Raw genomic sequence first — 24,648 nt, forward strand, 5'->3', positions numbered from 1 at the left:
TTGGGACCCTGTGGGTTACAGTGTCTGTTGACACATCAGGCAGATGACCACGTGCCTCACGCTAGAAGCCCATGGGTATTCTGTATAATTTGGGCTGCAGGGTGACGCACATTGACTTCTTCACCGGGTAGGAGGAGTTGGCCTTTACCAGGAAGTGACAGGTCTTTCCTTCCATAAACTTAGCCCAGAAGCCTCTACTATCTGCTAGCCTTGGATTTCCCCCCTATTTTATTGTCAATGTTCTAGTGAGTAAATTCAGCCAACATAATTTTTGCCAGCAGAGATGATGAAAAGCCTCTGGGAAAGTAACTTTTAAACAGAATTTCAACTTGCATTGCACAGCCCACATGGTTCTGGCTCCCAGCCAGTGATTGTGTCCACTACACGCTCACTGGTGGTCATGGTCCGGCCCCTCCTCTTAACCCAGGCAGCAGGAGCTCCTGCCCTTATGGTTCCAGATCATCTGTAACATGTTTATAATAGATGACAGCACATCGTAGAATCCAACAGCAACACATTAAAAGGATCATACACTGATCAAGTGGGATTTATCCCAGGAATGCAAGGATTCTTCAATATCTGGAGATCAATCAATGTCATATACCACATTAACAAACTGAAGGATAAAAACCACATGATCATCTCAATAGATACAGGAAAAGCTTTTGATAAATTCAACACCCATTTATGATAAAAACTCTCCAGAAAATGGGCATAGAGGGAACCTACCTCAACATAAAAAAGTCCATATATGACAAACTGACAGCAAAATATTCTCAATGGTGGAAAACTGAAAGCATTTTTCCACTGACATCAGGAACAAGACAATGATGTCCACTCTCGCCACTACTATTCAACATAGTTTTGGAAGTCCTTGCCACAGCAATCAGAGAAGAAAAAGAAATAAAAAGAATCCAGATTGGAAAAGAAGAACTAAAACTGTCACTGTTCGCAGATGACATGACACTATACATAGAAAATCCTAAAGAGGCCACCAGAAAACTACTTGAGCTAATCAGTGAATTTGGTAATGCTGCAGGATACAAAATTAACACACAGAAATCTCTTGCATTTCTATACACTAACAATGAAAGATCGGAAAGAGAAATTAAGGAAACAATCCCATTTACCATTGCAACAAAAAGAATAAAATACCTAGGAATAAACCTAACCAAGGAGGTAAAAGACCTGTACTGAGAAAACTATAAAACACTGATGAAAGAAATCAAAGATGATATATGACATAAACAGACGGAGAAATATACCATGTTCTTGGATTGGAAGAATCAATATTATGAAAATGACTATACTAACCAAAGCAATCTACAGATTCAATGCAATCCCTGTCAAGTTACCAATGGCCTTCTTCACAGAATTGGAACAAAAAATTTTACAATTTGTATGGAAACACAAAAAACCACAAATAGTCAAAGCAATCTTGAGAAAGAAAAATGGAGCTGGAGGAATCAGGCTTCCTGACTTCAAACTATACTACAAAGCAACAGTAATCAAGACAGTATGGTACTGGCACAAAAACAGAAAGATCAATGGAACAGGATAGAAAGCCTGGAGGTAAACTCACGCACCTATGGTCACCTAATTTGTGACAAAGGAGGAAAGAATATACAGTGGAAAAAAGACAGCCTCTTCAATAAATGGAGCTTGGAAAACTGGACAACTACATGTAAAAGAATGAAATTAGAACATTCTCTAACACCATACATAACACTTAAAATGGATTAAAGACCTAAATGTAAGACTGGACACAATAAAACTCTTAGAGGAAAACATAGGAAAAACACTCTGACATAAATCACAGCAAGATCTTTTTTGACCCACATCCTAGAGTAATGAAAATAGAAACAAAAATAAATAAATGAGACCTAATTAAACATAAAAGCTTTTGCAGAGCAAAGGAAAACATAAATAAGTCAAAAAGACAACCCTCAGAATGGGAGAAAATATTTGCAAACAAAGCAACAAAGGATTAACCTCCAGAATATACAAACAGCTCATGGAGCTCAATGTCAAAAAAACAAACCACCCAATTAAAAAATGGGCAGAAGACCTAAATAGGCATTTCTCCAAAGAAGACATACAGATGGCCAAGAGGCACATGAAAAGCTGCTCAACATCACGAATTATTAGAGAAATGCAAATCAAATCTACAATGAGGAGGTATCACCTCACACCGGTCAGAATGGCCATCATCAAAAAATCTACAAACAATAAATGCTGGAGAGGGTGTGGAGAAAAGGGAACCCTCCTGCACTGTTGGTGGGAATGTAAGTTGATACAGCCACTATGGAGGACAGTATGGAGGTTCCTTAAATAACTAAAAATACAATTACCATATGACCCAGCAATCCCACTGCTGGGCATATTCCCAGAGAACACCATAATTCAAAATAACACATGCACTCTAGTGTTCATTGCAGCACTGTTTACAATAGCCAGGTCATGGAAGCAACCTAAGTGTCCACCAGCAGATGAATGCGTAAAGATGTGGTACATATATACAATGGAATGTTACTTGGCCATAAAAAGGAACAAAGTCGGGTCATTTGTAGAGATGTGGAGGTACCTAGAGTCTGTCATACAGAGTGAAGTGAGTCAGAAAGAGAAAAAGCAAATATCGTATATTAATGCATATATGTGGAATCTAAAAACATGGTACAGATGAACCTATTTGCAGGGCAGGAATAGAGACGCAGACACAGGGAATGGACACGTGGACACGGGGGAGGGGGAGGGTGGGATGAATTGGGAGACTGGGGTTGACGTATATACACCACCATACGTAAAACAGACAGCCAGTGGGGACCTGCTGCACAGCACAGGCAGCTCAGCTCGGCGCCCTGTGGTGACCTAGATGGGTGGGGTAGCGGTGGCCAAGAGGAAGAGGACGTACGTGCACGTACAGCTGATTCACTTCATTGTACCGCAGAGACTAACACAGCATTGTACAGCCGTTATATATACTCCAATTAAAAATAAATAATGGATGACAGCACAGGGAGAGTCACTTTTAGGAAAGGTCTGGGGACAGTGACGTGGTGACAGCGGCCCCTCAACGTGCCCGCGCTCCTCTGAGGGGCGTGACCCCTTCACAGACACGGAAGGAAAGCCGAGCGCGCTGACGGCCCCTCGGTGACGCAGGGCCCTTTACCAGCACCGCGGGACTGACCCCAGCCGTCGTGGCCTCAGAGCCCGGCACCCGTCCGTCCCCCGCCACAAGCTTTGTGTCGCTGTTCCTGCGGGCGGGCGGTGCTCGCCTCGGCTGTCTTCTCTCACAGCGGGGGACTCCCTCTCTACCTGCTGCGGGAGGGCTCGGGCCCGCCTCCCTTCTACTGCATCTGCGACAGTGTCCTTGGAGCCTGACTGCACTGAGACTGCAGAGCCTTTCTTTTCCAGGCAGATGTCCCGTAGGGTCCTCACTCCGAGAAACACACCAGCGATTCTGTTTCCAGGTCACGTCACGGAGGCAGCTCTCTAACGGGAACACAGATACTGTTCTTCGGAGGCTTCTGACTGCCTGATGGAAACATCATAACGTGTTCTTTAAAGGTGGTCATTATGGATGGTGTTCCTGCCACGTGGTTACAAACGTGTGCTGTTAGCCACGGACCAGAAAGAGGTAGAAAAGCAGGTGTCACCTCCTCGAAGCTCTCGCTCTGGACTCCCAGCTGACAGGGTGGCGCTCAGAGCTCCCAGGGCTGAGGACTGAGGAGCCCCGCGCGTGTCGGCAGGGCGGATGCCGTGGACGCACTGAGGAAGGAGTCTGCACCCCGGAGCCCACGGGTACAGCGCAAGCCCGTGGCGGTCACGGCTCCTTGCAGATCGCAGGGGGAGAGTTGAAACGGACAGCTGCTAACCGGCCCCTGAAATGTTGCCAGAGCACATGGAGAAGGGACTGCATCTCCTGGTCTCACTAGATCATCTCCTGAAAGGTTGTTTGCGAGGTATCTTCTCGTGTTGGAGGCTTTTCAGCTGTGTCTGAAAGAAACTGTTCCCTTGTGACTGTTATGTAACATTACTCATAATGAAACTAGATCAAGGAATGATACCTAAACCTAATTTTCTTTTTTACTTAATAGTTCAGCTTCACATAAAAGTTTTTAAGATAGAATAATCCCTCCTTAACCTCAGAGTCTGCACATCTCAAACATCTGAGTATCGTGATTGAGTGCTTTTTCGACCCCATCACCTAAGTCAGGGTCTGTCAAGTTAGATGTGTTTAGTTTCTTAATCCCTCTACTTACAGCACTGAGTGGGTTTAGTTTGATTAAGCCGTGGGGTCAGGACAACAGCTGAACTCCACTTACATTTTCCCCTCAAGGATTTTAAACAAAACGGAGCTTTAAACAATCCTTAAAATCTTAAATCACAGCATCAACATAATCGGAATTTCAGCTCCACATTCATTTCTGTTTTCTATCTGCACGTGGTTTTTCCACTTTGGGATGGGAATTTTTATGAAAATGTTGCAGTAGCCTCGTGTACCGCTTTTCCTGAGATGCTTTATGTGGGGTGTATCTAGAGCTGAGCGGACAGGAGGGAGAGCGGTGCCGGCCATAGCCGCCACCATGGGACCGGCGGCAGGAGCCCGGGGCAGGTCTTGCCCGCTGCTGTGCTGCACACGGTGCATGTGCTGCCTCGTTTCATTCTGGCAGCAGCCCCCAGGGCGCCTAGGTAACCTCTCCCTCCCGAGGTCACACCGGGCGAGCGGCGGAACTAGGATTCACACTCAGGGGCCCCAGCCCACCTCGTGAACCTCTCCCTCCGGGTAGACCAGGAGGCTTTTGCTCCGGAAACAGCTGCGTGCATGTCGCCCTGTGTCTCCCCTCTGCTCGTCCATCATGTTTGGTGACTGAGTTGCCTTGTACACTGACCCCTGATGCTCAGAGAAGACACTGCTGCGTCCTCCAGGCAGGACGGATGGGGACAGATGTGAAAGGCCGCCAGGCTGACGAGACTGGACAAGGTGTCATCTGCCTTCCACACAGTAGTGGTTTTACAGCAAAATAAGGTTTGTTGAGAGAATGCATGAACGCAGGGCCAGCTGCGGTACTTTACGACACACCCATCGGTGGAGACCTCCTTATCTTGCGCAGAGTCACAGAAATCCACGAGGCAGGCCCGTCAGGGACGCAGCCCTGGCATGTGGTGGCTCTGGGATCACCACGCGCTCTCCACAGCAGGGTAGCAGGCAGCCCTGAGGAACAGCCAGGCAAACAGGACCCCTAATCCTTGGCTTGTTTGGATATTTGCTCAGCGTGGCCTCTGCAGTCGCTGAGTGCTTTCTGGAAGAGAGCAGTGGGTGCGCGCACCTGGTTTCTCAAGGCTGAGGCCTCCCTTTCGTACATGCGCTGCTTTTTCAGAGGGTGTGTACGTGTTTAACACGTGGGCGTGTTTAAAGAAGAGCTGGAGCTTCAAAAGCCACGGTGTGCTGTGACCCAGGTGTGTCGCCCGGCTGGCGAGTGGTGTCGTCACACCTGATGATGAGACGAGACTCAACGAGCGAGGGACGTGCGCCCGTGGGCCCTGCGTGCGCGGCCCATGCCCACCCAGCGGGCAGGGGCCCCGGGCAGAGCTGCGGCGCCGAAGCCGCAGGTGCCAGCCCTGCTGCAAGGAGGGAAGGAATGTCACTTTCTGGCCAATGTCCTTGTTCTCGCGGGAACGGACGGCGATCGTGGGAACCAGCTTTAGAAACAGGTGTGCGCAGCAGCAGCCCCACAGCCGGGGAGACGTCAGAGTCGAGGCAGGTGCTCGTCAGAGCTCATCCCAGGCTCGGGACAGATGGCTCTGGGGTGAGCTCTGAGCTGAAGTTCGCCCTAGCCTCTTCCGGCGCCAGGCCGGCCCCTGCACCACCGTCCTTCACGGGTCTGAGCCAGGTTTGGCACACACGATTATCTCAGCGTAGAAGCAGCTGTGCACCATCGTGGCGGGGCTTAGGACCGAGGCTGGTGCTGGGGACACGGGCTCCTCGATTGCTGCCCAGTCTGTGCGGATAACCCGCTGTGTGGTGCGTCCCGCGGCGTCACGTTGGTCACAGAGGAGCGTCACAGGCTCTGTCTCCGTACTTCTGGTCCCTCTTTTGTAAGTTGTGGTAAAGTGTATTCACCATTTTTAACTGTGCAGGTCAGTGCCATCCACAGCCCTGTGGGACCGTCACCACTGTCCTCCAGGACCCTCCTGTCATCCCAGTGATCTCTTCCTGAGAAACCTTTAGCACAGCTGCTTGCGGGTGGAAGATGGATTGACTCTCCTTACTTCTGTTTCCTTCTTCCCGTAGATAAAGTTATCTCGTAAAAAGCAGATAGCAAAAGCCAGAGGAGAACAAAGCAAGCAGTGATTCATGAGCTGGTAATAAGCCTGTGATTGTGTTTGAGGATAAGATCCTAAATACTTAACCACAGGCCAGCATCTGAAATTCAACTTGTGCAGAAACATAAGCGGCCTCAGCCTTCAAGTCTTCAGTTTTCGACCTGATGGCATTGTCACGAGTTACGGAGCATTTTTCCGTGTGTTACGTGCACTTTATTCAATCCTCATAACAGTCTGGCAGAGTAGATGACATCACGCCAGTCTTGTGATCTTCAAACGTTACACTTCACTCTGCCCGTCTGCCTCTGCTCAGACGCTTCTAGCAGAAGGGAGTCTCGGGAGTCAGCCGGGGGTTAACTTTGGGTGGTCACCAAGCCCTTGCTCTAATCCTCAGTGCCTTCTCCAGGGGCACCCACAGGCTTGTTTAGAGAAGGAAGGGTTTCTCTTTCCGCTCTGCTCCTCCTTGGTAACCCTTCAGAGGAGAACGGGGATGGTCAGAAGAGAAGAACAGACTGAAGCTGTACGTTCGAAGGTGCTGCGCTGAGCCAGGGGATGTTCCATTCAGCCTAAGAGCGCCCGGCCCCACGTGGCAGCTCCTGAGCTGGTCTTCAGAGCTGGGCCGTTGTCCCCTAGATAAATGATACCTGTAGGCCTTAAATAGCAGCCTGACGGATGTACCTTCATTTAAACCAAGTGCTGGTGCTGTGTCTGAAATATAAGAGTATGGTTGGCTTTTATTATCTGATATAAAAAGAACTGGCAGTTACCTGTCCCAGCCACCTGAGGTGTTGAGGGCCTGGCCTGACGGGTGGGCAGGACCACATCCGAGTTCCCTCTCCCGGGTAGCTGGGGACACGTGCCCAACCCGTGAACTTCCGCTGCACCTTGAGGCCCACAGACAGAAGGGCATTTCCTTCCCCGATTCCACCAGGAGAGAACCAATTTCAGGAGGAGCCACGAGCTGCGAGATGATGTCAACACAGCCACCCCTCCCCACCCCCAGCACACCTCCCAGCGCAGCGGCTGGGGTGGGGGGCAGACAGGTACTCTCCCTCCCCCCCAGTGGACTTGGAGAGAGGAAATCCGACAGTAAAGCGTGCTTGTATGTCACCTGTTTATCTGTGGGAAGATGTGGTCACGTAAATGAAAAAAGAAACCCACCTGCTTCTCGTCCAAACCCTGGGTCTAGAAAATTGCTTATTAATCCAACAGAAGTATCAGTGTCTCCCAGGCATCACTAAATCCCTCTTAATAACTTGTGAACTAATCATCTTATCCCACTGGGAATCTTCTTGACAGAAACAGAACCAACTTAGACTGACCGAGCAGAAAAGGAATTTGGGGGAACAGTACAGAGGCCGCTGCGGAGGCAGAGGGAGAAGCCGGGACACAGGCGAGCAGAGCAGCTCCAGGGGCCGGCGACCGGCCCCCCCCACGGGTCATTGCCAGGCCTCTCGTCCTCCCTCCTGGAAGCAGGTCTGGGAGGAAAACAGCAGGCATCCCCTCCCTGCCTCCGCCCCCGGGCGCCACACAGCCTGCGGCTGGGAGCCTCTGAGCAGGAGGGCCGCGACGCCGGCGCAGAAGCCCGCACGTGGCGCAGAGCGAGATCCTCCTGCCTCAAGGCCCAGCGCTGTTTGGTTTTGTGTTTGGCCGCCCCTCGGCCCTCGGGATCTTAGTTCCCAGACCAGGGATCAAACCTGTGACCCTGCCGTGGAAATGCGGGGTCCCAGCGACTGGACACCAGGGACGTCCCCAGGAGTCAGCCCTAGAGTCCTTTTAGGTCGTAATTCATGTGATCAGGCCTGGAACAACCGCCCCATCCCTCAGGGTCACGGGACAGCCCCGCAGGGTCACGGGACACTCTGGTGTGATCAGAGTGGTCGAGGCGAAACTGTTGGGGCTTGTCCCAGGTTTTATAGCCCATTTGCCTCTCAGGTAAAACGAGGAGGAAAATAAATGAAACCGCCCCCCCGCAGTGCCGTGGCTCTGGGGAGGGCGGGCGGGGGGGCCCCCGCTGTCCTGCTGCCGGGACTCGGCGCTGCGGGCCCAGCGCGCTCCGTCGTCTTGCCTCGCCGTCCATGCGTCCCCTTCTGGGGGTGATGTCGTCCTTGGTTTTGTGTTACAGTTTCAGTGCCCTGCCCCCCTTCGGGGATTCCACAGAGAACGCGTGTGAACTCCACACGCTCGCGGCCTCGGCGCCTCCAGCCGGGCTCCGGGGGCTCCTATGAAATGCCGCGTCTCATCACCACCTTTTAAGACTTGAAGACAAAGGGAACGTCTTTATCGGCTTCTTAAAAAAAATCAGAGAGTTCTCGGAATCTTTTTTCACCATCCACATACGTAAGAGCTAATTTCGATGTTTCTTATTTGTGGAACTGCCTGAAAACATTGTGCGTTTCTTTTAATTCTTTGTGTAGAAGTTAGTTCACGTTGACACCTGCCAGCCACTAGATGTAATGAAAGCAGTGACCCCGCAGCCACACACACACCAGGAGAACCCCGGCCCCAGGAGCCAGTCCACCCCTCGCCGTCCTGACTCCCTCCTTTCTGAACTCTCAAGTCTACCAGTCACATCACATACAAAATGACCAAGCCATTCACCTCTGACCAGATTTTGTTTAAAACTATCCCGAGGGACGTCCCTGATGGCACAGTGGTTAAGAATCTGCCTGCCAATGCAGGAGACACGGGTTCAATCCCTGGTCCGGGAAGATCCCACATGGCGCAAAGCAATTAAGCCCGTGCGCCACAACTACTGAAGCCCACGTGCCTAGAGCCCGTGCTCCGCAACAAGAGAAGCCACCACACTGAGAAGCCCCGGCACCACAACTAGAGAAAGCCCACACACAGCAACGAAGACCCAACACAGTCAATAAATAAATAAATAAATTTATTAAAAAACAAAAACAAAAACCTGCCATTCTCTGAGATGCAGAAGTGGCTGAGGTGAGCCTTGGAGAGGGTGTGTACTCCTGAGGTGCGTCTGCCAAGGGCAGAGCGGGTCCTGTGAACGCGGGCAGCTTGTCGGGTTGACGTAAACACTTCAAAGGGACGGGAGGGCCACACTCAGCCGCCCAGGTCGGCCCCGCCTCTGACAGTTCTAACCATTTAATTACAAATGACCAGTCGTGTGTAATTATAGGATGTTTCAAATGTTCCAAGGAAGGACATGGTGTAACAGGGTAACACATTTGACTGAAAGCCACATTTCAGCGTCTTCCCTTCAGCTGTTCTCGGCATTAAGAAACCTGGTAGGAAACGCATAAACCGGATTTATTACTTTGCATCTGTTGAAGTGGAAGCCCGCACCTCAGAGATGCGAAGTGAAATGTGCTGCTTCAGAGCCGCCGCACAGCGGTCGCCAGTGACATAGCGGGACCAGAGCAGGGGCCTTTCTCACCCACAGAGATCATGTTCCTGTAAGAAGAAAATGGCTTTGAACTTTAGTTTTGCAAATAAAGACGCGGCAACGGCATTCTCCTCCAGTAGCAGCTCCTTATTCCTGAGATGTTCCCTGTGATGGAGACAGGAGACTTTGAACTTGCATGAGGATGGAAGTATTTTGGCCTGCAGGTGCGAATCGCACAATATTCTAATTGTCCTTAACTACGCCAGGTCTGCCTGGCAGCTGGTTAGTACGTGTGGCAGCTGCTGCTTTACGTCCACTGTGCAAGCCAGTCTCGGTCTGTTTCCCCCGCGGCTGTGAGTCCTGCCCCGGGCCGGCCCCAAGCTCCGCGTTCCAGTGCGCCCGGCAGCCTGGGTGGGGTACGCCCCGGACCCAAACGCGATGCGCGCTTAGTTCCCCTGCGCTCTGTTCCTGGTCACCCGACCCCAGACACGCTGTGCGTTGCCCACCTGGGCGCCCTTCCTAGGCCGCCCTCTCCATGGCAGAGGCCCTCACTTGAGCCTCAACCTTCCCCATCCCCTCCTGGAGCCTTCGGAACCTCCCCACTGCAGGTGCCCCGAGTCCTCCCCTGTCCTCCCGCTGGCTGCCGTCTGTGATGTTGACACCCAAGGCCGCCGCTTCCCCAGGACTTCACACGGCAGGCTTTCAGGTTCAGAAAAGTCGCACGGGCAGTAAACGCTCACGTGCTCGCCCTTGAGAGTCTGCCGTGCGCGTGTTGCTCTGTCTGCCATGTCACGTACCCATCTGTCTGTCCCTCCATCCCCCATCATATACGTATCTGGTCAAAGCCAGGTGCACACAGCAGCACATCTCAGCCCAGACATGTGTGCGTGCAGAGCGTCAACTAGAGTCCAACATTGCTTACGTTTCTTTTTGAGGTAAAATCTACATACGGTGAAATGCACACCTTTAATGTCTTGTTGAAGTGAATTCTGACGCAGGTATACCTGTGTGACACAGGTCCCTGTCCAAATGCAGAACCTTCCCATCGCACCGGGAAGTTCTCAGCTGGTCGCCATCCACACCCCACAGGCAACCACTGACCCAGGGTTTTCACCATGGATTAGTCCAGCTTCAGACTAAATATAAATGGAGCAAGCAGTGTGTGCGTTGTGTGGGCCCTCGTGTCCAGGGCGCTGTGTCTGAGGCCTGTCTGTGGTGTTGTTTGGGTCCGTAGTCCTTTCTTTTCATCACTAGGTGCTGTCCCATTGTATGAAGACACCACGAATGTCCGTCCATGTCCTGTTGACGGGAACTTGTGTTGTTTCTGCTTTGGGCTGCTGGGAACATGCCTTCATCTCTCTTGGTTAATACCTAGGAGAAAACAGCTGGGTCCCAGGGCAGGTGTGTGCTGAGCTTTATAGAAACTGTTGGACCTCTTCATTTTTTTTAATAAATTTATTACTTATTGGCTGTGTTGGGTCTTCGTTGCTGCACACGGGCTTTCTCTAGTTGTGGTGTGCGGGCTCCTCATTGCCGTGGCTTCTCTTGTTGCGGAGCACAGGCTCTAGGCACGTGGGCTTCAGTAGTTGCGGCACATGGGCTCAATAGTTGTGGCTCAGGGCTCTAGAGCGCAGGCTCAATAGTTGTGGCACGTGGGCTTAGTTGCTCCGCGGCATGTGGGATCTTCCTGGGGCAGGGCTCGAACCGGTGTCCCCTGCCTTGGCAGGTGGACTTGTAACCACTGCGCCACCAGGGAAACCCTGGAGCTCTTTCTAAAGGGCCCTCTGATCGCATCCCCACCCCTGCTGGACGACAGGCCATGGGCTTGACTGCACTCGGGGTCCTCAGCCCTGGGTGGTGATGGTGATGTGTGTCTTCTCAGAGCTTAGTCGTTCCCTGTTCATCTGGATATCTTTTTCTGTGAAAGGTCTGCTCAAACTTTTCGTCCGTTTTTTATTTTTTAAGATATTTTTATGGTGAGTTGGAGGAGTCCTTTATATATTCTGGATACCGGTCCTATGTGAGATACATGTTGTGTCAGTATTTTCTCCCATTCTGTCATTTACCTGCTCATTTTTTTTAATGGTTTCTTTTAAAGGCTGGACGTTTTAAATTTTGATGAAATCTGTGTTTTTTTTCTTTCATGGTTATTACCTTCTGAATCCTAAGAAACCTTTGCCTACCCCCAAGTCACAAAGATAGTCTGTATTTTCTTCTAGATGCTTCATACTTGTAGCTCTACAGTTAGGTCTGTGCCCACCTCGGGTTAATGGTTACGTTCATGGTTTGTGATGGGGTCAAGGTCCATTCTCCCCCCTGTGGACCCCAGCTCCACACGGTTTACCTTTGTGGTCGTGTCCTCACCCTTGTATTGTGACTTGGCCTGATCCTTCACACAGCGAACGCTCAGGGCTGTTAACGGAACTGCATTAAGGATTTAGAGGAAAGTAGGGAACTCCGGTTATCTTTTCATGTCCTGGTGTTGGAATGCGTTTTACGGGATCCATTCCCACATCAGACACCAGTGCGGGGCCCTGCTCAGCCCTGAGGCGGCATCACCTGCGAGGACGCGGCTCAGGGCCACGGGGTTGACTGCCTGAACCCTCGTCTTTATTCTTCACCCAAAGAAGCAGAGTCAGCTCTTTACTGAATTATGACTACACGCTAGACAGGGTGCCTCCTTGCTTTCCGGTACAGCTACTTATTCTAGCTGTACAGCAACCCTGTACGTTAGACAAGGAAATGTGAGAACCGGACATTTTGGGCGACGTTGCGTGACACAACCAGTAGGTTGCAAAATGAGTTGTTCGCCAAGACAGGCAAGTCTGGAGGAAAGCCAGTAACGTGCCCCTAATATAAGACTTATGCAAAATAATGAACACGTAAATGATTTGAAAGTGCACAGAACTTGATAATAAAACATGGTAAGTAAACATACTAAATTCTGAATCTGCCCAAAGATAGCTAAAAAATTTAGTCTTCTGACATCACTCCAAGTGTATAGGAATATCTGCAAACTAAAAACCCCTGGGAAACATATTTCAGTCTAAATCTCTAAGCCAAGTGTTGATTAGATAGTAAAAAAAAGGCATTAAAACAAGAAATAAATAGCTTCAGGGCCCAGGCACTGCCCCGGACTTTTTGAAATGTCCTCATGGTCAAGCGCGCGGCTCCCCCAGCAGACTGTGCCCTGCGCGCGCGGGTGCGATGCCTCTGCCCTGTGTTGTCTGCGGTGACAAGCTGGGTGACCTGTTCTTGGTTTGCAGGAATGCTTCAGAAGCGTCCTTCTATCGACGACTTCGTAAATGCCCTCGTCTCCGACTTGGATCTGGACTTTGAAACGTTCCTCATGGACTCTAAATGATGAAACACCTTGAATCCTTTAAATCAGGGTCCTGGAGATACCAGTCTTGTTGTCAATGCTACAGCCATGAACGCTGGTTTCTGATTTCAGTATTCACTTCTGTAGTAACTTATGAAAAACCTTAAACCCATGGAACTTGGAATAAATAATTTTTTTAAGTCATGCTGACTTTTAGCCTATTTGGCAGATTTTTGAACCTAAGGAGATGCGCTCAGTGAGCGAGTACAGACTCGAACATGGAGGTGTTAGACTCGGGGCGGGCACTCCCTCAGCCCAGCCCTCTCCGGTGAACTTCTTCCCTGTCCAGTGACCTTAATCAGTTAGAGACTTAATTAAAAGCAAAACTGTTGCAGTTTGAAGCAGTCTTCAGAAAGATTACACGTGTAGTTCCTCTAGATGATTTCTTAAGACTACTATATAGGTGGCTTTGAAAATGGAATAGTCAGTTATCCGAAGTATTTGTAATCGACTGCATTGGCTTTTCTGGCATGTTGAATAATAGACTGTACAGATGGACTCTGTATAACAGAGAGCATCTGGACTCAGACTTTTCTGCCTTGGCCTTGAATATACAAAAATAAGTGCAGGTACAAGTCATAAATGACGTGGCAAAGTCAGCCACTGAGAAATACAAAACCTGGGATTCAAACCCTGTCTTTATCCTAGACACTCCTGCATGCTGTATCACCATGTGTTAATGAAAGGAGAGACATTGTTTAATAGGTTTTTCCCACCTTCAAAGTCAAGAATTTAATGATACGCTTTAGTTTAAGATGGTGCCTGTAGTGGCCTCTCCCTGCTTCTCACTAAATGACCAAAGATGACGATGCGAATAGGCAAGATTAAAACCCCCAAACTAGGACACCTGTCCAGCCTGCTGTGGAACCTAGAGGGGGTTCTGTAAGCTAGAAACAGACGAGAGTAGGTGTCAGAGCCCCACCCGTGCCGGGTCCACCTGGATGCTGGGATGTGGGGGCCCGGCCTCCGTTCTCCCCCCACCTCCCACTCACACGGATACTGTGCTGTGTGCACCGGCCCGGGAGCAGTGGCCCACTAACCTCCTGCCCGTCATCCTCTCCCAGCTCTTCCCCGTCTGACCTTCTCCGTCCGTGAACACGTGGACACTGCAACACACAGAGGAGCCTCAGGCGGGAAGGAGGCAGGCCTGCAGCAGTGCCTCCCCTGTGGGAGGGGCGGGCTGACGCCGGCCACAGGGGCAGCCGGGTGCCAGCGCCCAGGGTGGGGCCAGTGGTGTCTGTCGCCCCCTCCCTGTCCACGGTCTCTGAGCTGAGAGAAGGGATGTGCTTGCGGACACAAATACTAACATCTGGGAAATGGTCCCGGAGAAACGGACACCACTGCCATCAGTTACAGGTAAGTTTGAAAAGGTGCTTTAACAGCTCCACGTGCACTGAGCCACGAGCCCCTGGGCCTTTACCCTCCCTTTCCAGTTGAGGGTGAGTGAGCAGAAAAGGAGTCTACACGGAGCTTCAGAGAAAGGAAGGGAAGATCCCAACTGTGAATGTTATTTTTTCTCAGAAGCCAATTCTTTTTGTGTGTGTACAATCTGATATTTTTCTTCTTACTAGTAACGTTATCTATGTCAATTCCAACCTCCCAATTCGTTCCCCCCCCAACCCCCCCAGCTTTCCCCACTTGGTGTCCATATGTTTGTTCTCTACATCTGTGTCTCCATTTCTGCCTTGCAAACGGGTTGATTTGTACCATTTTTCTATATTCCGTATATATATGTTAATATACGATATTTGTTTTTCTTTCTGACTCACTTCACTCTGTATGACAGTCTCTACGTCCATCCATGTCTCTACAAATGTCCCAGTTTTACTGCTTTTTACAGCTGAGTAATCTTCCATTGTATATACGTACCACATCGTCTTTATCCATTCATCTGTTGATGGACATTTAGGTTGCTTCCATGTCCTGGCTATTGTAAATAGTGCTGCAGTGAACATTGGAGTGCATGTGTCTTTTTGAATGATGGTGTTCTCTGGGTATATGCCCAGCAGTGGGATTGCTGGGTCATATGGTAATTCTATTTTTAGTTTTGCAAGGAGCCTCCATACTGTTCTCCATAGTGGCTGTATCAATTTACATTCCCACCAACAGTGCAAGAGTGTTCCCTTTTCTCCACACCCTCTCCAGCATTTACTGTTTGTAGATTTTCTGATGATGCCCATTCTAACTGGTATGAGGCGATATCTCATTGTAGTTTTGATTTGCATTTCTCTAATAATTAGTGATATTGAGCAGCTTTTCATGTGCCTCTTGGCCATCCATATGTCTTCTCTGAAGAAATACCTATTTGGGTCTTCTGCCCCTTGATTGGGTTGTTTGTTTCTTAGATATAGAGGTGTATGACCTGTTTATATATTTTGGAGACTAATCCTTTGTTGATTCATTTGCAAATATTGTCTCACATTCTCAGGGTTGTCTTTTCGTCTTGCTTATAGTTTCCTTTGCTGTGCAGAGGCTTTGAAGTTTCATTAGGTCCCACTTATTTTTGTTTTTATTTCCATTACTCTAGGAGGTGGATCAAAAAAGATCTTGCTGTGATTTATTTCAAAGAATGTTCTTCCTATGTTTTCCTCTAGGAGTTTTATAGTGTCTGGCCTTACACTGAGGTCTTTAATCCATTTTGAGTTTATTTTTGGGCATGGTGTTAGAGAGTGTTCTAATTTCATCCTTTTCCATGTAGCTGTCCAGTTTTCCCAGCACCACTTAATGAAGAGGCTGCCTTTTCCCCATGGCATATCCTTGCCTCCTTTGTCATTGATGAGTTGACCATAGTTTATCTCTGGGCTTTCTATCCTGTTCCATTGATCTATATTTCTGTTTTTGTGCCAGTACCACATTGTCTTGATTACTGTAGCTTTGTAGTATAGCCTGAAGTCAGGAAGCCTGATTCCACCAACCCCGTCTTTCCTTCTCAAGATTGCTTTGGCTATTCAGGGTCTTTTGTGTCTTCATACAAATCTTAGGATTTTTTTGTTCTAGTTCTGTAAAAAATTCCATTGGTAATTTGATAGGGATTGCATTGAATCTGTAGATTGCTTTGGGTAGTACAGTCATTTTCACAATGCTGATTCTTCCAATCCAAGAACGTGGTATATGTCTCCATCTGTTCGTGTCATCTTTGGTTTCTTTCATTAGTGTTTTATAGTTTTCTGAGTACAGGTCTTTTACCTCTTTAGTTAGGTTTATTCCTAAGTGTTTTGTTCTTTTTTTTGTGCTGGTAAATGGGATTGTTTCCTTAATTTCTCTTTCTGATCTTTCATTGTTAGTGTATAGAAATGCAAGAGGTTTCTGTGTGTTAATTTTGTATCCTGCAACTTTACCAGATTCATTGATTAGCTCACAAGTAGTTTTCTGGTGGCATCTTTAGGATTTTCTATGTATAATGTCATCTGTGAACAGTGACAGTTTTAGTTCTTCTTTTCCAATTTGGATTCCTTTTATTTCTTTTTCTTCTCTAATTGCTTGTGGCAAGGACTTCCAAAAATATGTTGAATAGTAGTGGCGAGAGTGGACATCCTTGTCTTTAAACATTATTTTTAAAAGGAACTAAGGCGCATTGTATTCAGTGTCTCTGCTGTTCTCAGCAAGGCTTGAGAAAACATGGTATTTATGAAGCTGAAAGCCATAAAGAAAGCACAAGCAGAAATGTAAAAATAGGATAAGCTGAAAAGAAGACAGGTGGAATAAGGAAAAAGAAATGCAGAGACACTGAAACATGGTGCAGTGATTTAAAACATTATCAAAGCAGAAAAGAGCAAAACTGCTGAGGAGAAGGGAGCAGCATCTCGGCGTGCAGGTTACACTGCTTCAGGGGCGGACGCAGCACAGTGTCCCCAGGATGGAGCCAGGACAGCGGGAGCAGAAACCGTACAAAACCCGAGTTCTCGTGTCCTCCCGTGTTCCCAGTGCTCAACACGGCAACCCGCACACAGTGGGAGCTCTGTTGAAGACGTGCCTGCCAGTGAATCTGAGGAAACGTATTTGAAATGCACAGAAAATGAATGTGTGATTTAAAAAGGAGTCCTTGCTGGCTGCCCAACAGTGTGAATGTGCTCGGTGCCACTGACACACACATTAAGCATGGGTAACACAGTAAGATTTTTGTTATGCATATTTTACCACAGTTTTTTAAAGCGAAATAAATAAATGGAAGCAAAGAGAGAAGAGAATCCTGCATTCCAGATCAAAACGAAGAAGGAAAACAGTAAAAAGAGACCCCCATGTAGACAGAATCTGCCTTTTCTTTTGAGAACTTAAATATAAATACAATTAAAATAAGCCAACATTTCCCAGGAATTGTTAGTGACCCACAAACTCCAAAGGGTCCCACTGTTAACAGGTTTGGAAAATACAAGTGAGCTCTGAAGTCTCACCGTGCACACCAGCGGCCCCGCGTGCACAACTGGCATCCCCAAACGTGTGTGATGCGGGGCCACCTGCTCTGTGGGAACACCTACTGATGACATTTTTCAGAACACAGGGGACTCACTGCTCAATGCATCCAGCTGCACACAACAGGCTTACACGTAAAGGAACAAAACTGCCCCCAAAGGACGGTGAAGAAAGGTTTTGAGAGGTGAAGGCTGAGATGCCAAATGGTGTTCTCAGATATATGAGGGCTCAGGAAACATCTCAGCTTTGTAACTTTTCTTTAAGAATCACTGGAAGAATAATTTAGATCAAGAGTCAAAGCAAAGGAAGTCCCTAAGGAACTTCTGAGAACACTGTGGGTCACTGCCTCTCTTCTCAGCAGCAGCTGGATAACTCATAACAGCAAATTATTTCATTATGAACGCTTTTCCTTGTGATGGGAATAAGCCCATCACACACACAGCAGTTCCTCGGGGGACATCCTCTCCTGTACTTATGCTTTACCACCAGCTTCCAAAAATCCAATTTAAAGTCCTTATGAATATGTAAACACTAATCTAGAGAAGGATCTGGAGGATAATTAATGCAAGGTTAATATAATTGTCTTTAGTGTTAAGATTCTGGCCTTTTATTTTTCTTCTGTTTCCAAATTTAAAAAAATACGCAACATGTTAATTTTAATGTAGTTTAAAGTTTACAAAAAGTTTAATTACTGTGGAGCCAAACTTAAAAGCATGTTTCCAATGCTGAAGAAATGCTGGCTAATGTAATAAGCAAATTCAGAAAACATCTCTGAGACGTTCAGGAACAGCCTCTACAGTCAGAAATTTCACTCATACCCGAGGTTCAGTCTGATGTGCTCACAGTGACTGAGACAGAATATGAATGGCAGTAGTGCTTGACATTCACTTAGCAGTTTTCAGTTCACAAAGAACTTTATCACACAGTCATCTCAGGTGCGACCCATCACCCAGGAGCTAACAGGGCAGGTGTGTCAGGACTCCTGCGACAGCGGGACAGGCAGGCTGGTGATGTGGCAGCCACTGTGCTGGTCGTGCCCCAGGATCTCCCGCAGGCACTCAGGTGCACATTCAGACAGAGTGCTGGGTGGTTTACAGCACCCACCGGGCCACAGGGCCTGACGTCACACAGGGCCTTTCTACTTGAGGACAGATGATGCGACATCACAGCATCAGACCAGGAGGGACGAGGGGTGGGAGGATGGAGAGGAGAGGCCATCTGGAAAATTCATCCACTGCGTGGTGGTGGATGACACCCACGTGCTCATCTGAATTGTGACTCAGCTTGATGTTTTTCGAAACATCAAACTGCGTGGGAAGCAACACCAGGACAAGCCTGTGGTGGCCATTGCAATGGCCCTTTAGGCTGATAAACTGCTTAATCCTCATGTTTTGAGGAAGAGCCTCCAGCAGTGATGAGCTGTTCTCCAGGTCCGTTTCTCCATCTCACCTACATAGAAAACAGCAGGACCACATTGGGTGCTCTTCTGCAATCCAGATGCCCTGGGTGGAGGCTGACTGCCCTCGACAGGCACCTGATTTATTTATTATTTCCTCCAACTTCCGTTATATTTATTTTCTTATGTCTTGGGTTAATTAATTTTTAATTTTTAGCCTTTGTTCTAAGACATGTATCTAAGTCTATAAACTTTCTTCAAAGTACTGCTTTAATTACATCCCAGAAGGGTTTCCCTGGTGGCACAGTGGTTGAGAATCCACCTGCCAGTGCCGGGGATGCAGGTTCAATCCCTGGTCCGGGAACATCCCACATGCTGTGGAGCAGTAAGCCCATGCACCACAACTATTGAGCCTGTGCCCTAGAGCCTGCAAGCCACACTTATTGAAGCCTGCATGCCTAGAGCCCATGCTCTGCAACAAGAGAAGCCCGTGCACCACAACTAGAGAGGCATGCACAGCAATGAAGACCCAACACAGCCAATAAATAAATTAAGAAAAATTACATCCCAGAAGTGTTCACATGTATTTTCATTATCATTCAATTCAAAATATCTAATGAAGCCTAACAGGTGGTTTAGGAGCGTGTCTCTATTGCATTGTGGTCAGAGTACATACTCTGTACTGTTTGTCGTTTGCAGCTTGAGACCCACTTTATGGCGCTGTGTATGGTGAATACTGTAAACATGTTAGATGTGCTTGGGAAGAATGTGTATTTTTTAGTTGTTAGGTGCAAGATGCATTTTCTTTATCTTTTGTCTGCTTAATCTGCTTGAATACATCTGAAAGATGCATTAAAAGTCCCTTGCCGTAATGGTGGATTTACCTATTTATCACCATAATTTGGTCAATTTTTGCTTTATAGATTTTGAGGCCATGTTGCTAACTACAAACTTAAAATTATTATATCTTCCTGGTAAATTTTTAAATCATTATGACATGGTCCTCTTTATCTCTTGTTATACCTTTTAGCTTAAAACCTGTTTTGCCTTATTTATAACTACATGAGCTTTCCTGTGCTTAATATTTGCATGATGTATTTTTTTGTTCCTTCACTATGTCATTAAATGTTTGGTGTGTCTTTTACACATGCTATGTTGCCATTCTGATGTTGTCTCTTAACTGGATCCCTTAGACCATTTATGTTTCATGTAAAATACTAATTTGTTTACTTAGTCACTTTACTATATGATTTCTGTTTGTTTCACCTATTTTATGTTCTCTTTTCTTTCTTGAATTCTTTTATTGATATCTTTATTACATTGTTTAATTATTTTATTATTCCATTTTTATTATCTTCTCTATTATTTTGGAAGCTATATTCTTGTTACATATATATAATTTGTATTACCTATATAGGTGGTATTCATTAAGATTCAAGTACGTTGTTTACCTTTTTGGTTTCTCTTTATTCTTTCCTGCACCTCTCACTTTCCATGTGCAGCTGAAGATCACCTTTAGAATTTCCTAATGTGGACCTACTGAAGAGTCTCTCCATTTTCATCTGTCATGAAGTCTTTATTTTTCTCCAATGTTTCATTACAAGAATTTCCCATTTCATCTTAAAGATATACTTTCACTGGGTAGAGAGTTCTATGTTAGCAGTTATTTTCTTTCATTACATTAACTGTACCATGCCACTACCTTTTGGCTTCCATTATTGCTATTGAAAAGTCAGCTGTCAGTCTGAATCTTACTCCTTTGAAGGCAATCTGTTTTCATTCCCTCCTGCCTGGCTTTTTTTTTTTTTTAAGATTCTTCTCTCTGTTATTCTGTAGTTTCACTATGATGTATAGGGTTGACCAAAAAGCTCATTCAGGTTTTTGTAAGATCTTATGGGAAAACCCAGATGAACTTTTTGGCCAGCCCAACAGCTAGCTGTGACTTATTTATGACATATTACTAATAAGCCTTTTGGAATTTATTAAGATTCTTATATCTGTGGATTATTTTCTTCATCTGTTTTTGAAAAATTCTGAGTCATTGTCTTGTGTTCTTCTGGGACTCCAATTAAATGTATGTTAGACCTTCTCACTGTGTCTCTTACCTTCCCTTCTCTTTTTTCCATTTGTCTATCCTTGCTTCATTCTAGAGCATTTCTACCTGGTCTGTGTTCTTTTTTTTAATTTTAATTTTTTTAAAGGATTGGTGATTTCTAACTGCAGTCTTTTTTTTTTTTTTAATTTAATTTTTTGGCTGCGTTGGGTCTTCATTGCTGTGTGTGGGCTTTCTCTAGTTGTGGTGAGCAGGGGCTACTCTTTGTTGTGGTGTGAGGGCTTCTCATTACTGTGGCTTCTGTTGTTGCAGAGTATGGGCTTTAGGCATGTGGGCTTCAGTAATTGCAGCACACAGGCTCATCAGTTGTGGCTCTCAGGCTCTAGAGTGCAGGCTCAGTAGTTGTGGTGCATGGGCTTAGTTGCTCTGTGGCATGTGGAATCTTCCCAGAGCAGGGATCAAACCTGCATCCCCTACATTGGCAGGCAGATTCTTAACCACTGCACCACTTCCCTGGTCTGTCTTTAAACTTACTAATTCTGTCTTCAGTTGTGTCTAATATGCTATGAAATCTAAGGTTTTTTTTAATTAATTAATTTATTTATTGGCTGCATTGGGTCTTCGTTGCTGCACATGGGCTTTCTCTAGTTGCTGCGAGCGGGGGCTACTCCTCATTGTGGTGTGCAGGCTCCTCATTGTAGTGGTTTCTCTTGTTGTGGAGCATGGGCCCTAGGCACGTGGGCCTCAACAGTTGCAGCACATGGGCTCAGTAGTTGTGGCTCACGGGCTCTAGAGCACAGGCTCAATAGCTGTGGCTCACGGGCTTAGCTGCTCTGTGGCATGTGGAATCTTTGCAGGGCAGGGCTCGAACCCATGTCCCCTGCATTGGCAGGTGGATTCTTTAACACTGTGCCACCTAGGAAGTCCTATCTAAGTTCTTAATTATTATGTGTTTTCTTCTCTGAAATTTGTTTTTGGTTCTCTTTTTCAAATGTGCCATGGCATTTTTAATAGTTTCCAATTTCCTTCTGAAAATTTCAGTCAACTCATCTTTTTGAACATGGTAAACATGGTTTCTTTACAGTTTTGTCTGTTAATTCCAGTATCTGTTGTTTCTCTGGTTATTCTTCATATATACCTGGAGATTATATTTGCAACATTACTTCTAGAAAGAGTTTGAGTCCTATGATGCTGCCATCTTTCTTTAGAGAGCACACAAGTACTAGTATTCTGGATCACATGCTGCCAACTTTAGGACTAATGATTTTCTGGGCAACTCAGAAGACTCAAAAGCGGGCTGAAATCCACACAAGAGCTCCTTTACTTCTAGTTCCCTTACTCGCTTTAGCACCCAACCCTAAAGCAGAGGAGCTACCCATACTTCTAGCTGACACTCTGTCAGAAGTACAGCACAATCTCACAACTATCTTTTCCAGACTGGCAGACATTTCCAGAGCAAAGACACCCTGAGTGCCCAAGTTCATCCCTTAAATTCCTATTCTTCCCCAGATTGCAACCACTTTCGTATTATATGGTTAGCTTTTGAATGTTTTTAAGAAGAGTTCAAGAAACATCTGATCTAGTTTTTAAAAACTGTCTTCTGTGGGTTGGTCCAAATGCCTAATCTGCCTTTACCAGAAACCTATAATTCTGCTCCTCAAAAATCTAAACATAGAATTACCATATGATCTAGCAATTCCACTCCTAGTTTTCTACCCAAAGTTATTAAAAGCAGGGACTCAAATTTATATTTGTGCGCCAGTGTTCACTGTAGCATCATTCACAATAGCCACAAGGTGGAAACAACCTAAATGCCCATCAACATATGAATGCAAAAACAAAATGTGGTATTTCCTTATAGTGAAACACCATTTGCCCATAAAAAGGAATGAAGTTCTGATACCTTGATACCTGCTACATGGATGAAACTCAAAACATTATGCTAAATAAAAGCCAGACACAAAAGGACAAATACTGTATGATTCCACTCATATAAGATATCTAAAATAGGCAAATTCATAGAGACAAAAATTAAAATAGAGGTTACCAGGGGCTGGGGTGGGGGTACTGGGGGAATTACCATAGAGTTACAGAGTTTCTGTTTCAAGTGATGAAAAATCTTTGGAAGTAGTGGTAATGGTTGCCCAACAATGTGAACGTAATTAATGCCACTGAATCGTACACTTATTAATGGTTAAAATGGAGAATTCTGTGTTGTAAATACTTTATCACAATGTTAAATAGTTAATTATGCAATATACCAAAACCATTGAATTATATACTTTAAATCTGTGTTTTATATGTGAATAATAAAGCTGTTTAAAAAATAAATCTATAATTATACTTTATCAATATGTACCTCATTACACTGTGAACAGACTGAAGCCAGATGTGCATCCTTTTGTCTTTATTTATTCAGTGAATAACAGAGGGCCTGGTATATGGCAGCCCAGCTGGCTGCATCTTTATCAAAGCTTCACTGAAGACCAGCAGATTCTTGCTAAATGATCCTCTGCCATAACAGTTTTCCTCCTGAAACTGGTAGATGTTTACTTCCTTTCCTTACTCTGTGGGTAACAAACTCCAAAACATAATGGTTGATTGAAAGTGTGATTGTTTCTGTACATGATGAAACAATTCCATTTTGTTATGAAATTGTAACTTCCTGAAGTACATATTAATGCTTATAATTCTTATTTCCCTCCCCTTTCAAGGTATTGAACACATAACCACTTCTTATTTACTTTTAACAGCTTCCAAACTATATGAAATATTGTCACATAGAGAAAGTTAGAATGAAGATTGATTTTTTTCTTGCTATGCAAACTCTGTCAGTTTATCTTCTTCCTACAGGATTTTTAGAAACATGAACATTTTACTTGTTTACTCTCTGGACTGCAAATGATAGAAGGCAAATTTGAACTAGCTTGAATAAAATGGATGATTTCCTATAAAGATACTGCTAGAATATCTCACAGCCACCTAAAGACAGCAACGGTTAGGATGCTTTTGCTGCAAATAAGGTAATTCTAGACTCAAACTGGGTTAAACCACAGGGAAAAAATTGTTATGCCACATGGTTTTGAGTGATCAAGTGAAAAGCAGCCCTAAAAAAGAACGACAAAATTGGAGGACTCACACTTCCCAATTTCAAAACTTATTACAAAGCTACAGTAACCAAGACAGTGTAGCACTGGCATAGGGACAGACACACAGATTGACAGAATAGAGAGTCCAGAAATCAAGCTTTGCATTTATGGCCAATTGATTTTTGACAAAGGTGCTAAAATAATTCAGTAGGGCAAAGAACAGTCTCTTCAACAAATCAGAACAGCTGGATATCCACACACAAAAGAATGAAACTGCACCTACTTCACACCATGTACAAAAATGTAATCAAAATGGATGATAGTCCTAAATGTAAGAGAGAAAAGTATAAACAGAACTATAAATTTTTATGATTTGGGGTTAGGTAATGGCTTCTTAGATATGACACCAAAAGCACAAAAGACAAAAGAAAAAAAAAAAGAGGTTGGACTACATCAGAATTTTAAACTTTTTAATTTTGCTGCAAATTAAACCAACAAGAAAGTGAAAAGACAAACCACAGAATGGAAGAACATATTTGCAAATCCTGTCTCTGATAAGGGACTTGTATCCAGATACATGAAGAACTGTCATGATTCAGTAATAAAAAGGCGACCCAATTAAAAATGGGCAAAGGATCTGAA

At 45.9% G+C, this 24,648-nt stretch overlaps 1 protein-coding gene across 2 annotated transcripts in view; it reads left to right on the forward strand.

Annotated features, from left to right (window-relative positions):
- The window catches only part of MIPEP (mitochondrial intermediate peptidase), a 152,740-nt gene that overhangs the window by 116,149 nt on the left and 11,943 nt on the right, over positions 1–24,648 (forward strand). The window contains exon 19 of one of the 2 annotated variants that reach the window (XM_057707017.1): positions 12,943–13,214. The exons of the other annotated variant lie outside the window; for it this stretch is intronic. Within the exon in view, the coding sequence (XP_057563000.1) occupies positions 12,943–13,040 (98 nt within the window). The 3' untranslated portion in view covers positions 13,041–13,214. Of the gene's footprint in view, positions 1–12,942; positions 13,215–24,648 lie in introns of those variants that run through there. 2 annotated transcript variants of the gene reach the window in all.

Source organism: Hippopotamus amphibius, chromosome 14 (assembly GCF_030028045.1).
Source record: "Hippopotamus amphibius kiboko isolate mHipAmp2 chromosome 14, mHipAmp2.hap2, whole genome shotgun sequence".
NCBI lineage: Eukaryota > Metazoa > Chordata > Mammalia > Artiodactyla > Hippopotamidae > Hippopotamus > Hippopotamus amphibius.